The sequence below is a fragment of the Mixophyes fleayi genome, chromosome 4 (genome assembly GCF_038048845.1).
Source record: "Mixophyes fleayi isolate aMixFle1 chromosome 4, aMixFle1.hap1, whole genome shotgun sequence".
Lineage (NCBI taxonomy): Eukaryota > Metazoa > Chordata > Amphibia > Anura > Limnodynastidae > Mixophyes > Mixophyes fleayi.
Genome location: NC_134405.1, coordinates 25003406 through 25017859, shown reverse-complemented (window position 1 = coordinate 25017859; position 14454 = coordinate 25003406). Strand labels below are relative to the sequence as shown.

At 44.6% G+C, this 14454-nt stretch overlaps 1 protein-coding gene across 3 annotated transcripts in view; it reads left to right on the top strand.

Moving 5' to 3' along the window:
• Positions 1–14454, top strand: part of KCNAB3 (potassium voltage-gated channel subfamily A regulatory beta subunit 3) — a 77733-nt gene that overhangs the window by 12060 nt on the left and 51219 nt on the right. For 2 of the 3 annotated variants that reach the window (XM_075206457.1, XM_075206455.1), the window contains exon 1: positions 9057–9823. The exons of the other annotated variant lie outside the window; for it this stretch is intronic. In XM_075206457.1, the coding sequence (XP_075062558.1) occupies positions 9603–9823 (221 nt within the window). In that variant the 5' untranslated portion in view covers positions 9057–9602. Of the gene's footprint in view, positions 1–9056; positions 9824–14454 lie in introns of those variants that run through there. 3 annotated transcript variants of the gene reach the window in all.

Here is a 14454-nt window from a genome sequence, read left to right as displayed (position 1 = left end):
CCCACCTCAATGGAGGTGTGACTATGTCACAATGGGGCGTGGCAGGATCCATTCATTGATAGTAAATTGACCTCCCAAATTTCCCACCATTAGGACAATTGGGAGGTATGATACTCTCTGTACAGCTCTGTGTAATATGATTTATATACATATATGATAATAAATATATACTTGAAAGAGAACATGTCACCAGGTTCTGGATCCACATTTTATTTGTACATTAAACGGTGCCTGAGATCTTGCATGTATAAAGCAAATTGGATGTATGAATTTTATTTCATACAGAGGTATCTGTATCACAATCTTCCTGCATTAGTGTGATAGGAGCCTCACATCCCTACTCTGTGCTGCTGGTGGACCCTGCTCCTTCCACTGTATAACTCTCAGTCTGTGTTTACTGCCCCTGTCACATGCAACCCTGTCCTCATTACTACATCACTTATATCATAATATACTCTGTGCTGCTGGAGGACCCTGTTCCTTTCACTATATAACTCTTAGTCTGTGGCTTCCTGCAGCCTCCATTCCCCTCCTCACATCATGTCACTGCTCCTGTCACATGCAGCCCTGTCCTCACTAACACATCACTCATCTCCTAATATACTATGTGCTGATGGGGGACCCTGCTCCTCCCACTGTATAACTCTCAGTCTGTGTTTACTGTTGCCTCCATTTTCCTCCTCACATCACTACTTCGTGCTGCTGGGAGACCCTGCTCTTCCGCTATATAACTCTCAGTCTTTGTCTTCCTGCTGCCTCCATTCCCCTCCTCACATCATGTCACTGCCCCAGTCACATGCAGCCCTGTCCTCACTAACACATCACTCATCTGCTGATATAATCTGTGCTGCTGGAGGACCCTGCTCCTTCCACTATCTAACTCTCAGTCTGTGTCTCTCACCGATGTAGGGACTTGGTTGGGGCAAGCTGGAAGTAGTTAATCTAGACTGTTCACGCACGAGGACCAGAGATTTGCAGAAAGGGGTGCGCCCTCTACAGTAATAAAGTGGAATAACTAAATTTCTTTCCCACAATTTGACAGAACTCAGTTATTTTCCACAATGACTGTACACCTCTACAAGCTTCCCAGTACTTTTAAAAAAAATACTGGATATGTGGTGGGCACAGAACAAATGCTTCTCTTTGATCACTTCATTTCAATTATCTTTAGTTCTAATAAGTTAATGAAATATTTTCGTACACATTTTTGGATTTCATTTGTATTTTGTTGTATATTAATCAGCCTCTGGTGTATTACATCTGCTTTATAACCTAAATTGGTGAACAATTTTTCTTCACCATTTTAAAATGACTGCAGAATGGATGGTATGAACAGAAGCACCAATGAGAAGCCTCAATGTCTGTGATTCCAGCTTCCCATTGGGGCAGGTTAGCACAGGCGCAATAGCTATTGTGTGCGTATATCAGGGAACGGAAAGAAGAATGAGGATTCCGTCAATGGACACGCCCCTGGGCAGCACTAGATGCGCCCATGGGTGGAGCTACATGCGCACCTGGAGGGAGCAGGGCAAGCCCCCATTCGGCAGTGCACCTTGCTAAGCGTGCCGTCTAGGTGTTACTTGTACAATCTCCCTGACACTTTTGGAAAGTAGGCAAATATGGTGTAAGGATTATGTCTCATTAGTCACACAAAGGATTTTTAAGCACAGTTTTTAATTGCTTCAGCGCTGACACATAAAAGAATGAAGACAAGGAATTAGATTTGATTCAATCTTTAGGTTCCAAGTCACTATTGATTTCTGTGTGTCGGTGCTTTAGTGAATTAAACCTGCATTTAAAATCTGACTTGTAACAGACTTAATCACAGCAGTTCTCTAGCAAAATACTGTCCCATACCAATAAATGGTCACACTACTGTTTTTATTTCTTAAACCACTAGAAAACACTGGGTGCAGCACATTCGCAGTCAAGAACAGGGCCATCTTTTCCATTGGGCACGATGGGCAGGTGCCCGGGGGCCCCACGGGCAAGGGGGGTCCATAGGCAGGGCTCTTATTTAGAATAAATAATCCTGCAAAAGAAAAAACCTGCAAAAAAAACCTTCAAGGGTCACTGAGCAAGTACATCTATCTCTATCTCTATATATCTATATCTATATCTATATCTATATCTATATCTGTATCACTATACATCTATATCTATATATATATCTATATATATATATATATATATATATATATATATATATATATATATATATATATGTAGGGGCCCCGGTGCACTGCTTTGCCCGGGGGCCCATAATGTTTTTAAGATGGCCCTGGTCAAGAAACACTGCCGAATTCCACGTGAGCTTGTTGGGATTAAACAACTGAAAATTAATCATTTAAGAATTGAGACATTGTTTTGCCTTTAAAGCCAATGACGCTTTAACACCAAACTCAGTCAATAGCAGCGAGTTGAAAAAATCCGTTAATACATTTACCCCTTGGACTCTCTCTGACACTCTTTCTGTCTCTCTCTATCTCACTTCTTCAGTCTCTCTCTGTCACTCCTTCAGTCTCTCTGTCTCTCTCTCTCTCTTTCAGTTTCTCTCTTGGCCTCTCTCTGTCACTCTTTCTGTCTCTCTCTATCTCACTTCTTCAGTCTCTCTCTGTCATCCTTCAGTCTCTCTCTGTCTCTCTTTCAGTTTCTCTCTTGGCCTCTCTCTGTCACTCTTTCAGTTTCTCTCTCGGTCTCTGTCCGTCACTCTTTCTGTCTCTCTCTATGTCACTCTTTCAGTTTCTCTCTCGGTCTCTCTTTTTGTCTCTCTCTCTGTCACTATTTCTCTCTGTCACTCCTTCAGTCTCTCGGTCACTCTTTCTGTCTTTCTCTCTCTGTCACTCCTTTAGTCTCTCTCTGTCACTTTCTTTCTGTCTCTCTTGGTCTCACTGTCACTGCTTCAGTCTCTCTCTGTCAGTCTTTCTGTCTTTCTCTTTCTGTCTCTCTCGGTCTCTCTGTCACTGCTTCAGTCTCTCTCTGTCAGTCTTACTGTCTTTCTCTCTCTGTCTCTCTTGGTCTCACTTTGTCACTCTCTCGGTCTCTCTCTGTCACTTTCTTTCTCTCTCTCTCTGTCACTCCTCTTGGTCTCTCTCTGTCTTTCTCTCTCTGTCTCTCTTGGTCTCACTCTGTCACTCTCTCAGTCTCTGTCACTTTCTTTCTGTCTCTCTGTCACTGCTTCAGGCTCTCGGCCTCTCCTTCAGTCTCTCTCTCTGTCTCTCTCGGCCTCTGTCTGTCACTCCTTTCATCTTTTTCTCGGTCTCTATCACTCATTCTTTCTGTCTCTCTTTCTGTATGTCTCTGTCATTCCTTCAGTCTCTCTCACGGCTTCTTTCTGTCACTGATTCAGTCTTTCTCGGCCTCTCTCTGTCACTTCTTACATCTTTTTCTCGGTCTCTATCACTCTTTCTTTCTGTCTCTCTCTGTCACTCCTTCATTTGCTATCTCAGTCAATCTCTGTCACTCCTTCTGTCTCTCTCTGGTTCTCTGTCAGCCACTATCTGTCACTCCTTCAGTGTCTTGGCGTCTTTCTGTCTCTATCTCGGCCTCTTTCTGTCACTCCTTTCATCTTTTTCTCGGTCTCTATCACTCATTCTTTCTGTCTCTCTGTCACTCCTTCAGTCTCTCTGTGTCACTTCTTCAGTCTCTCTCTTGGTCTCTATCAGTCACTCCTTCAGTCTCTCTCTCTGTCAATCTCGGTCACACTTTCTTTCTGTCTCTCTCTCTGTCACTCCTTCAGTCTCTCTCTCTGTTAATCTCGGTCACACTTTCTTTCTGTCTCTCTTTCTGTCACTCCTTCAGTCTCTTTGTGTCACTCTTTCTCTGCCTCTCTCTGTCACTCCTTTCATCTTTTTCTCGGTCTCTATCACTCTTTCTCTCTGTCACTCCTTTAGTCTCTGTCACTCCTTCAGTCTCTTTGTGTCACTCTTTCTATCTCTCTCTGTCACTCCTTTAGTCTCTGTCACTCCTTCAGTCTCTGTCTCTCTCTCTGTCACTCCTTTAGTCTCTGTCACTCCTTCAGTCTCTTTGTGTCACTCTTTCTATCTCTCTCTGTCACTCCTTTAGTCTCTGTCACTCCTTCAGTCTCTGTCTCTCTCTCTGTCACTCCTTTAGTCTCTGTCACTCCTTCAGTCTCTTTGTGTCACTCTTTCTATCTCTCTCTGTCACTCCTTCAGTCTCTCTTTCAGCCTCTCTCTGTCACTCCTTCAGTCTCTCTCTCGGTCTATATCTGTCACTTCTTCAGTCTCTCTCTCTGTCAATCTCTGTCACTCTTTCTGTCTCTCTCTGCACTCCTTCAGTCTCTCTCTGTCACTCTTTCTATCTCTCTCTTTGCCTCTTTCTGTCACTTCTTCAGTTTCGCGCTCGGTCAATGTCTGTCACTCTTTCTGTCTCTCTCTTGGCCTCACTCCTTCAATCTCTCTCTCGGTCTCTATCTGTCACTCCTTCAGTCTCTCTCTCGGTCTATATCTGTCACTTCTTCAGTCTCTCTCTCTGTCAATCTCTGTCACTCTTTCTGTCTCTCTCTGCACTCCTTCAGTCTGTCTCTGTCACTCTTTCTATCTCTCTCTTTGCCTCTTTCTGTCACTTCTTCAGTTTCGCGCTCGGTCAATGTCTGTCACTCTTTCTGTCTCTCTCTTGGCCTCACTCCTTCAATCTCTCTCTCGGTCTCTATCTGTCACTCCTTCAGTCTCTCTCTTGGTCAATCTCTGTCACTCTTTCTGTCTCTCTCTCTCTGTTACTCCTTCAGTCTCTCCGTGACACTCCTTCAGTCTCTCTCTCTGTCAATCTCTGTCACACTTTCTTTTTGTCTCTGTCACTCCTTCAGTCTCTCTCTTGGTCTCTGTCTGTCAATCCTTTAGTCTCTCTCTTGGTCAATCTCTGTCTCTCTCTCTCTGTCACTAATTCAGTCTTTCTCTGCCTCTCTCTGTCACTCCTTTCATCTTTTTCTCAGTCTCTATCACTCTTTCTTTCTGTCTCTCTCTCTGTCACTCCTTTAGTCTCTGTCACTCCTTCAGTCTCTGTCTCTCTCTCTGTGTCACTTCTTGAGTCTCTCTCTCTGTCACTCCTTCGGCCTCTCTCTGTCTCTCTTTCATTCGATCTCTCTCTCGGCCTCTGTCTGTCACTCCTGTAGTCTCTCTCAGCCGGTCTCTCTCCGGCCCTCATCTGCGTCACTGTATGCTGAGTCAGAGAATTCTCAGTGTAGCAGTGGCGGATTCTGCAGTTCTCTCTCTGCTGCATTAAATCTCTTCACACATCCATCTCGCTCACTTGCTTACACCCCCACCCACCCTGTATCGCCCAATATAAAGTTCCCTCCTAAGTTATAGGCCATGCACGTTTAACCCTCCTCTTACCAAGGACCAGGTTTCAGGTATAAGAGACATCATATTTCTCTGTAAAGGTTTAGCAATGAAATCTGGCTTTGGAGCATTTTACTAAACCATAGATCAGGAGCTCATTTCCGCCACCACAAGAAGCGCAGGTGCTATGTTATCAGTACCGTTATAGTCATATTTTTACGTGCCGGACAGTAAGTTTCTCTTACCAGAGATGTGCACTTTATGACTTAATGGATTTGCTCCACAGGGCTGCAGAATAGTGTTTTCCTGACCTCTAAAATACATTGCCCTCCCCCCACACTAACAACTGAAACATACAAAGCATCTGGCTCTATGTATTTCCATGTTGGTCCTACATAGCATCAGTATTTTATTATCCCCTCCCCCCTCTTGTCCTATTACCACTGCTGAAACCTGCAGACCGTAAGTGTCTTCTTTGACCCCATCTGGGAACATCACATCCTGGGACCAGCAGAGAATCAGAAGGAACGTAGGCAATGTACATTAAGGGCGTGCCGATGCAGATACGGCTGATTCAAGTCATGGGCTTCTCTTACGTACACTTCTTTTCAGACGTATCAATTGCACCAGCTACAGGGCAGGAGTAAGTGCCAACTGGCATGGCATAATCATTAGAAAAGTACACATATGCGTGCCACTAGCTGGCACAGAACATGTGTATGCAAGTTAGACCATGAAAGTCATTGTATGTACAATACAAATTAAGAATATCTTGATTTATGTATTAAATCTTAAAAGAATATACATAGTCATATATATATATATTTATTTAAACCAACTATCATATTTTTATTAATAATTATACGGTTTAGTGTTGTCCATTTATTTTGTAATATAAATTGTTACTTATACTGCAGTCTGTTCTGTCTGTCTATGTAAGACAAGTAATGTTTACGCAGACCGTACTTATATCCAGATTTAAATCGAAAACGCCTCTTGAAATATACTTGGATTTGAATATGGTCGGAACTACTCTCAAGTTCTGCTCTTTTTTAAGTACCAAAGGAGCATCAGTGTCTTAACATCATCATCACCATTTATTTATATAGCGCCACTGATTCCGCAGCGCTGTACAGAGAACTCATTCACATCAGTCCCTGCCCCATTGGAGCTTACAGTCTAAAGTCCCTAACATACGCATACACACACAGACAGAGAGACTAGGGTCAATTTTGATAGCAGCCAATTAACCTACTAGTATGTTTTTGGAGTGTGGGAGGAAACCGGAGCACCCGGAGGAAACCCACGCAAACACGGGGAGAACATACAAACTCCACACAGATAAGGCCATGGTCAGGAATTGAACTCATGACCCCAGCGCTGTGAGGCAGAAGTGCTAACCACTGAGCCACCGTGCTGCCCTATCTTCCATACCTGGCACTTAGAGAGTATCAGTTTGTTATTACCTCCCTACCTGGTACCTACAGAGTATCAGTGTCTTATTCTCTCCCATTCTTAGTACCTACAGAGTATCAATGTCATATTATCTCACCTACCTAGTACCTACAGAGTATCAATGTCTTATTATCTCCCCTACCTGGTACCTACAGAGTACCAATGTCTTATTATCTCCCCCACATGGTACCTACAGAGTATCAATGTCTTATTATCTTCCCTACTTGGTACCTACAGAGTATCAATGTCTTATTATCTCCATTACCTGGTACCTACAGAGTATCAATGTCTTATTATCTCCATTACCTGGTACCTACAGAGTATCAGTGTCTTATCATCTCTCCCGCCTGGTACCTACAGAGTATCAATGTCTTATTATCTCCCCCACATGGTACCTACAGAGTATCAATGTCTTATTATCTTCCCTACTTGGTACCTACAGAGTTTCAATGTCTTATTATCTCCATTACCTGGTACCCACAGAGTATTAGTGTCTTATCATCTCCCCCACCTGTTACCAATAGAGTTTCAATGTCTTATTATCTCCACGACCTAGTACCTAGAGTATCAATGTCTTATTGTCTCTCCGACCTAGTACCTACAGAGTTTCAATGTCTTATTATCTCCCTGACCTAGTACCTACAGAGTATCAATGTCTTATCATCTCCCCTGCCTGGTACCTACAGAGTATCAATGTCTTGTTATCTCCCCTACCTGGTACCTAGAGTATCAATGTCTTATTATCTCCCCGAACTAGTGCCTACAGAGTATCAATGTCTTATTATCTCCCCGTCCTGGTACATACAGAGGATCAATGTCTTATTATCTCCCCGTCCTGGTACATACAGAGGATCAATGTCTTATTATCTCCCCGACCTAGTACCTACAGAGTATCAATGTCGTATTATCTCCCCGACCTGGTACCTACAGAGTATCAATGTCTTATTATCTCCCCCGCTTGGTACCTACAGAGTATCAGTGTCTTCTTTTCTCCCTGACCTAGTACCTACAGAGTATCAATGTCTTATTATTTCCCCTGCCTGGTACCAACAGAGTTTCAATGTCTTACTACCTACCCTACTTGGTATCTGCAGAGTATCAATATCTTATTATCTCCCCGACCTAGTACCTACAGAGTATCAATGTCTTATCTCCCCGACCTAGTACCTACAGAGTATCAATGTCATATTATCTCCCCGACCTGGTACCTACAGAGTATCAATGTCTTATTATCTCCCCGTCCTGGTACATACAGAGTATCAATGTCTTATTATCTCCCCGACCTAGTACCTACAGAGTATCAATGTCATATTATCTCCCCGACCTGGTACCTACAGAGTATCAATGTCTTATTATCTCCCCGTCCTGGTACATACAGAGTATCAATGTCTTATTATCTCCCCGACCTAGTACCTACAGAGTATCAATGTCGTATTATCTCTCCGACCTAGTACCTACAGAGTATCAATGTCGTATTATCTCCCCTACCTAGTACCTACAGAGTATCAATGTCGTATTATCTCCCCGACCTAGTACCTACAGAGTATCAATGTCGTATTATCTCCCCGACCTAGTACCTACAGAGTATCAATGTCGTATTATCTCCCCATACCTGGTACCTACAGAGTATCAATGTCATATTATCTCACCTACCTAGTACCTACAGAGTATCAATGTCGTATTATCTCCCCTACCTAGTACCTACAGAGTATCAATGTCGTATTATCTCCCCGACCTAGTACCTACAGAGTATCAATGTCGTATTATCTCCCCGACCTAGTACCTACAGAGTATCAATGTCGTATTATCTCCCCATACCTGGTACCTACAGAGTATCAATGTCATATTATCTCACCTACCTAGTACCTACAGAGTATCAATGTCGTATTATCTCCCCTACCTAGTACCTACAGAGTATCAGTGTCTTATTATCTCCCCCACTTGGTACCTACAGAGTATCAATGTCTTAACATTTGTACCCATCTAGGAGCTGCAGAGCATTGCTCACAGAATACTTTTATGCCACAGACACACAGAACATCGTCTGCACAGTCACTACATTGCACAGTCCCAGTATTCTCCTCCACCTGCCGAGCCTCTCTGTCTAATTCCTTCTGTCATAACCATGCAGAGAATTAGTCTCTGCGACTAACTAAAGCCTGCAGAGCGTCACTTTACCAGTCCATCTCCAGCCAGGACAGAGCCTTTCTCTGGGATCGTGTAAATAAACCGTATGCATCCAATGTTAGGAATAGAGTCAGGAGGAGGAGCTCCCATTAGCTGCATCGGTGCAGAGAGAGATGAGAGAGAAGCAGGAGAGGGGAGGGAGAGGGATATATGAAGTGTACCCTTGATAACTGCAGAGCTGTCCCACCACAGCATACAACCTATTATCTCTCTATTTCATTCATCTCTCCAGGTCCTGTGTAGTCATCTCTCCAGGAGGGTTCCAATCCCTGGCATCCTTCCCCTATATCTAAACACCTCTCTGTTCTCCCTAACCCACGCACCATCCTGACACTCTATATCCTTCTGGACTCCTCACTTTTTTGTCTCTCACTTGTCCCATCCCCCTCACACCTCCTCTCCTGTCTCTCTCCATCCCCCTCTGTCTCCCTCTCTCCTTACCTCTCAGCTCCACGCTTTCCATCCATTCCTTCATCATCCCCTCTGTGGTTCTTCTTCCAAATCCTCTTCCGTCACTTTTCCTCTCTACTGTTCCTTCTTTTTTCTTCCTTAAGCTCTTTCCACATTTTTTTCTGCCCCAAACACTAGGACCCCTGGTAGCCATCCAGCCCTCCTCCTCCTCTATTTAATTTACCACCTGCCCCCTTTGCCCTTCTCAGAATGCAAGTTTCTTTTGCTTGCACAGAGCAGACATTAAGAAGTAGGACTAGCGAGGACCGTCTTTGCCCCAATCGCACTTCTGGTGGGCAAAATGGGGGTACTGGGGGGCAGATCAAACAACGCACACCCCCTTTGGGGACAAAAAATCCTAACCAGGTGCTCCCCCTTCTCTCGCATATCTTGCGCGAGTCCACAGGCAAAGCCACAGGAATGAAATACAGGTAAGAGGACCCAAAATGATCATAAATAGGACTATTACAGAGACCGTGTCTCACTTTGTTCGTGGTATTTGTGTACTGCATGATAAATAGGATCTGTATGTTGCTCTATATGTACATGACATGTGTATGCTGCAGACACTGATATGGGACATGTTCTGTTCATGTAAATAGGACTGTACTGTAAGATATTGGCTGCACATTGTAAGCTTAGAGATATAATGTATATTTAATTTTCTGTAAGTCTCATACAAGCTGCTAATTTAAGATAAAAGGGATATAGTCCCCACATTTATTTCAAAGAAGTTATTTTCAACTCTAATCCTGGATGACATGTTCGAGGAATGCAGGTGAGCTGATCAAATCACTAGAGATATACCTGAGCAGCTGAGATATACCTCTACTGCTGCTGTGAGACACCTGTGCTGATATATACCTGAGCTGATCAAATCACTAGAGATATACCTGAGCAGCTGAGATATACCTCTACTGCTGCTGTGAAACACCTGTGCCGAAACTGAGATACACCTGTGCTGATATATACCTGAGCTGATCAAATCACTAGAGATATACCTGAGCAGCTGAGATATACCTCTACTGCTGCTGTTCGACACTTGTGCCGAAACTGAGATACAAATGTGCTGATACTGAGATACACCTGTGCTGAGATACACCTGTGCTGATATATACCTGTGCTGATGCGACTATATACCTGTGCTGATATATACCTGTACTGATGCGGCAATATACCTGTGCTGATATATACATGTACTGATAGATACCTGTACTGATGCGGCAATATACCTATGCTGATATATACTTGTACTGATATATACTTGTACTGATATATACCTGTACTGATGCGGAAATATACCTTTGCTGATATATACCTGTACTGATATATACCTGTACTGATGCGGCAATATACCTGTACTGATATATACCTGTATTGATGCGTCAATATACCTGTGCTGATATATACCTGTACTGATGCAGTAATGTACCTGTGCTGATATATACCTGTACTGATGCAGTAATGTACCTGTGCTGATATATACCTGTGCTGGGGCTGATATATTCCTGTGCTGATATATTCCTGTGCTGATATATTCCTGTGCTGATATATTCCTGTGCTGGGGCTGCGATGTACATGTGCTGGTATATTCCTGTGCTGGGGCTGCGATGTACCTGTGCTGATATATTCCTGTGCTGATATATTCCTGTGCTGATATATTCCTGTGCTGATATATTCCTGTGCTGATATATACCTGTGCTGGTGCTATGATGTACATGTGCTGGTATATTCCTGTGCTGGGGCTGCGATGTACCTGTGCTGGTATATTCCTGTGCTGGGGCTGCGATGTACCTGTGCTGATATATTCCTGTGCTGGGGCTGCGATGTACCTGTGCTGGTGCTGTGATGTACCTGTGCTGATATATACCTGTGCTGGTGCTGCGATGTACCTGTGCTGGTGCTGCGATGTACCTGTGCAGATATATTCCTGTGCTGGGGCTGCGATGTACCTGTGCAGATATATTCCTGTGCTGGGGCTGCGATGTACCTGTGCAGATATATTCCTGTGCTGGGGCTGCGATGTACCTGTGCAGATATATTCCTGTGCTGGGGCTGCGATGTACCTGTGCAGATATATTCCTGTGCTGGGGCTGCGATGTACCTGTGCAGATATATTACTGTGCTGGGGCTGCGATGTACCTGTGCAGATATATTCCTGTGTTGGGGCTGCGATGTACCTGTGCTGATATATTCCTGTGTTGGGGCTGCGATGTACCTGTGCAGATATATTCCTGTGCTGGGGCTGCGATGTACCTGTGCAGATATATTCCTGTGCTGGGGCTGCGATGTACCTGTGCAGATATATTCCTGTGCTGGGGCTGCGATGTACCTGTGCAGATATATTCCTGTGCTGGGGCTGCGATGTACCTGTGCTGATATATTCCTGTGCTGGGGCTGCGATGTACATGTGCTGATATATTCCTGTGCTGGGGCTGCGATGTACCTGTGCAGATATATTCCTGTGCTGGGGCTGCGATGTACCTGTGCAGATATATTCCTGTGCTGGGGCTGCGATGTACCTGTGCAGATATATTCCTGTGCTGGGGCTGCGATGTACCTGTGCTGATATATTCCTGTGCTGGGGCTGCGATGTACCTGTGCAGATATATTCCTGTGCTGGGGCTGCGATGTACCTGTGCAGATATATTCCTGTGCTGGGGCTGCGATGTACCTGTGCAGATATATTCCTGTGCTGGGGCTGCGATGTACCTGTGCTGATATATTCCTGTGCTGGGGCTGCGATGTACCTGTGCAGATATATACCTGTGCTGGGGCTGCGATGTACCTGTGCTGATATATTCCTGTGCTGGTGCTGCGATGTACCTGTGCTGGTATATACCTGTGCTGGGGCTGCGATGTACCTGTGTTGGTATATTCCTGTGCTGGGGCTGCGATGTACCTGTGCTGATATATTCCTGTGCTGGGGATGTGATGTACCTGTGCTGGTATATACCTGTGCTGGGGCTGCGATGTACCTGTGCTGATATATTCCTGTGCTGGGGCTGCGATGTACCTGTGCTGATATATTCCTGTGCTGGGGCTGCGATGTACCTGTGCTGGTATATACCTGTGCTGGTGCTGCGATGTACCTGTGCTGGTATATACCTGTGCTGGGGCTGCGATGTACCTGTGTTGGTATATTCCTGTGCTGGTGCTGCGATGTACCTGTGCTGGTATATACCTGTGCTGGGGCTGCGATGTACCTGTGCTGGTATATACCTGTGCTGGGGCTGCGATGTACCTGTGCAGATATATTCCTGTGCTGGGGCTGCGATGTACCTGTGCTGATATATTCCTGTGCTGGGGATGTGATGTACCTGTGCTGATATATTCCTGTGCTGGGGCTGCGATGTACCTGTGCTGATATATTCCTGTGCTGGGGCTGCGATGTACCTGTGCTGATATATTCCTGTGCTGGGGCTGCGATGTACCTGTGCTGATATATTCCTGTGCTGGTGCTGTGATGTACATGTGCTGATATATTCCTGTACTGGGGCTGCGATGTACATGTGCTGATATATTCCTGTACTGGGGCTGCGATGTACCTGTGCTGATATATTCCTGTGCTGATGCTGCGATGTACCTGTGCTGATATATTCCTGTGCTGGGGCTGCGATGTACCTGTGCTGATATATTCCTGTGCTGATGCTGCTATGTACCTGTGCTGATATATTCCTGTGCTGGGGCTGCGATGTACCTGTGCAGATATATTCCTGTGCTGGGGCTGCGATGTACCTGTGCTGGTATATTCTTGTGCTGGGGCTGCGATGTACCTGTGCTGATATTTACCTGAGCTGCTGCTAATAAGTATGGGCAGTATGGGTGCGCAGTGGTAAGCATTGCAACTTTTAGGCATTGGTTTATATTCCAAACAAGGTACTGTTTTTCCTCTGATGAAATTGACTTAGAAGGAATTGACCCTAATGTGGGTATGTGTTTGTGTAGAGAAATTGACTGCAGACTAAACCGAGGCAGGGTCTGATGTGACTGACTAAATATTCTCTGTAGAGTGCTGCATAATTTGCTGGCGCAATATAATGGATAATAATATTAATATACTTATACTGTTGCTGAGATTTCCCTGTGCTGCGGTTGAGATATATCTGTGCTCATGCTGAGGTACATCTGATCTGCTGCTGCGGCGATAAACCTATTGTCCTGCTGTGATACACCAGTACTGTTGAGATTTACCTGAGCTGTTTGTGAGATTTACTTGTGCTGCTGTTGGCATAAACCTGAGCTGCCGAAATAAATCCCAGCCGTTTCTGAGATTTACCTGTGCTGTTTCTGAAATAAAGTTGTGTTGCTTTTGAATATAAAGTTGTCTTGCTTCTGAGATAAACCTGAGATTCTGCTGTGCTTCACCTGCGCTGTAGATATAAAGCCCAAGGGCTAGATTTACTAACCTGCGGGTTTGAAAAAGTGGGGATGTTGCCTATAGCAACCAATCAGAGTCTAGCTGTCATTTTGTAGAAGGTACTAAATAAATGAAAGCTAGAATCTGATTGGTTGCTATAGGCAACATCCCTACTTTTTCAAACCCGCAGGTTAGTAAATCTAGCCCCAAGTGTTTCTCAGATCTACCTGTGCTGCTGCTGGCATACTCCTGAGTTGCCGATATAAAGCCCAGCTGTTTCTGAGATATAGGTGTGCTGCTGCTGAGATAAACTTGTTTTGCCGCTGTTATACACCACTGCTGCAGAGATAAAACTTGACTGTTGCTGACATATTGGGGTATATCTGGGCAGTTGCCGCGATTTGCCTGCGCTGTTGCTGAGATATACCTGTGCAGATATATAGCAGTGCTGCTGTTGAAATCTGCTTTAGTTCCTGCTGAGATATACCTTAGCAACACTTTTTGGTATATCCCAGCTGCTGTTTAGATGTACCTGAATTGCACCTGCAGTATCTTGTGCTGTTTACCTGTGCTGTCTCTGAGATACACCCCATTTGCTTCTGAGATATACCTAAGCTGCTGCTGAGATATACCTTCTGCTAATATAGGCTACATGTTTCGAAATATACCTGTGCTGTTCCTGATATACACATGTGCTACTGT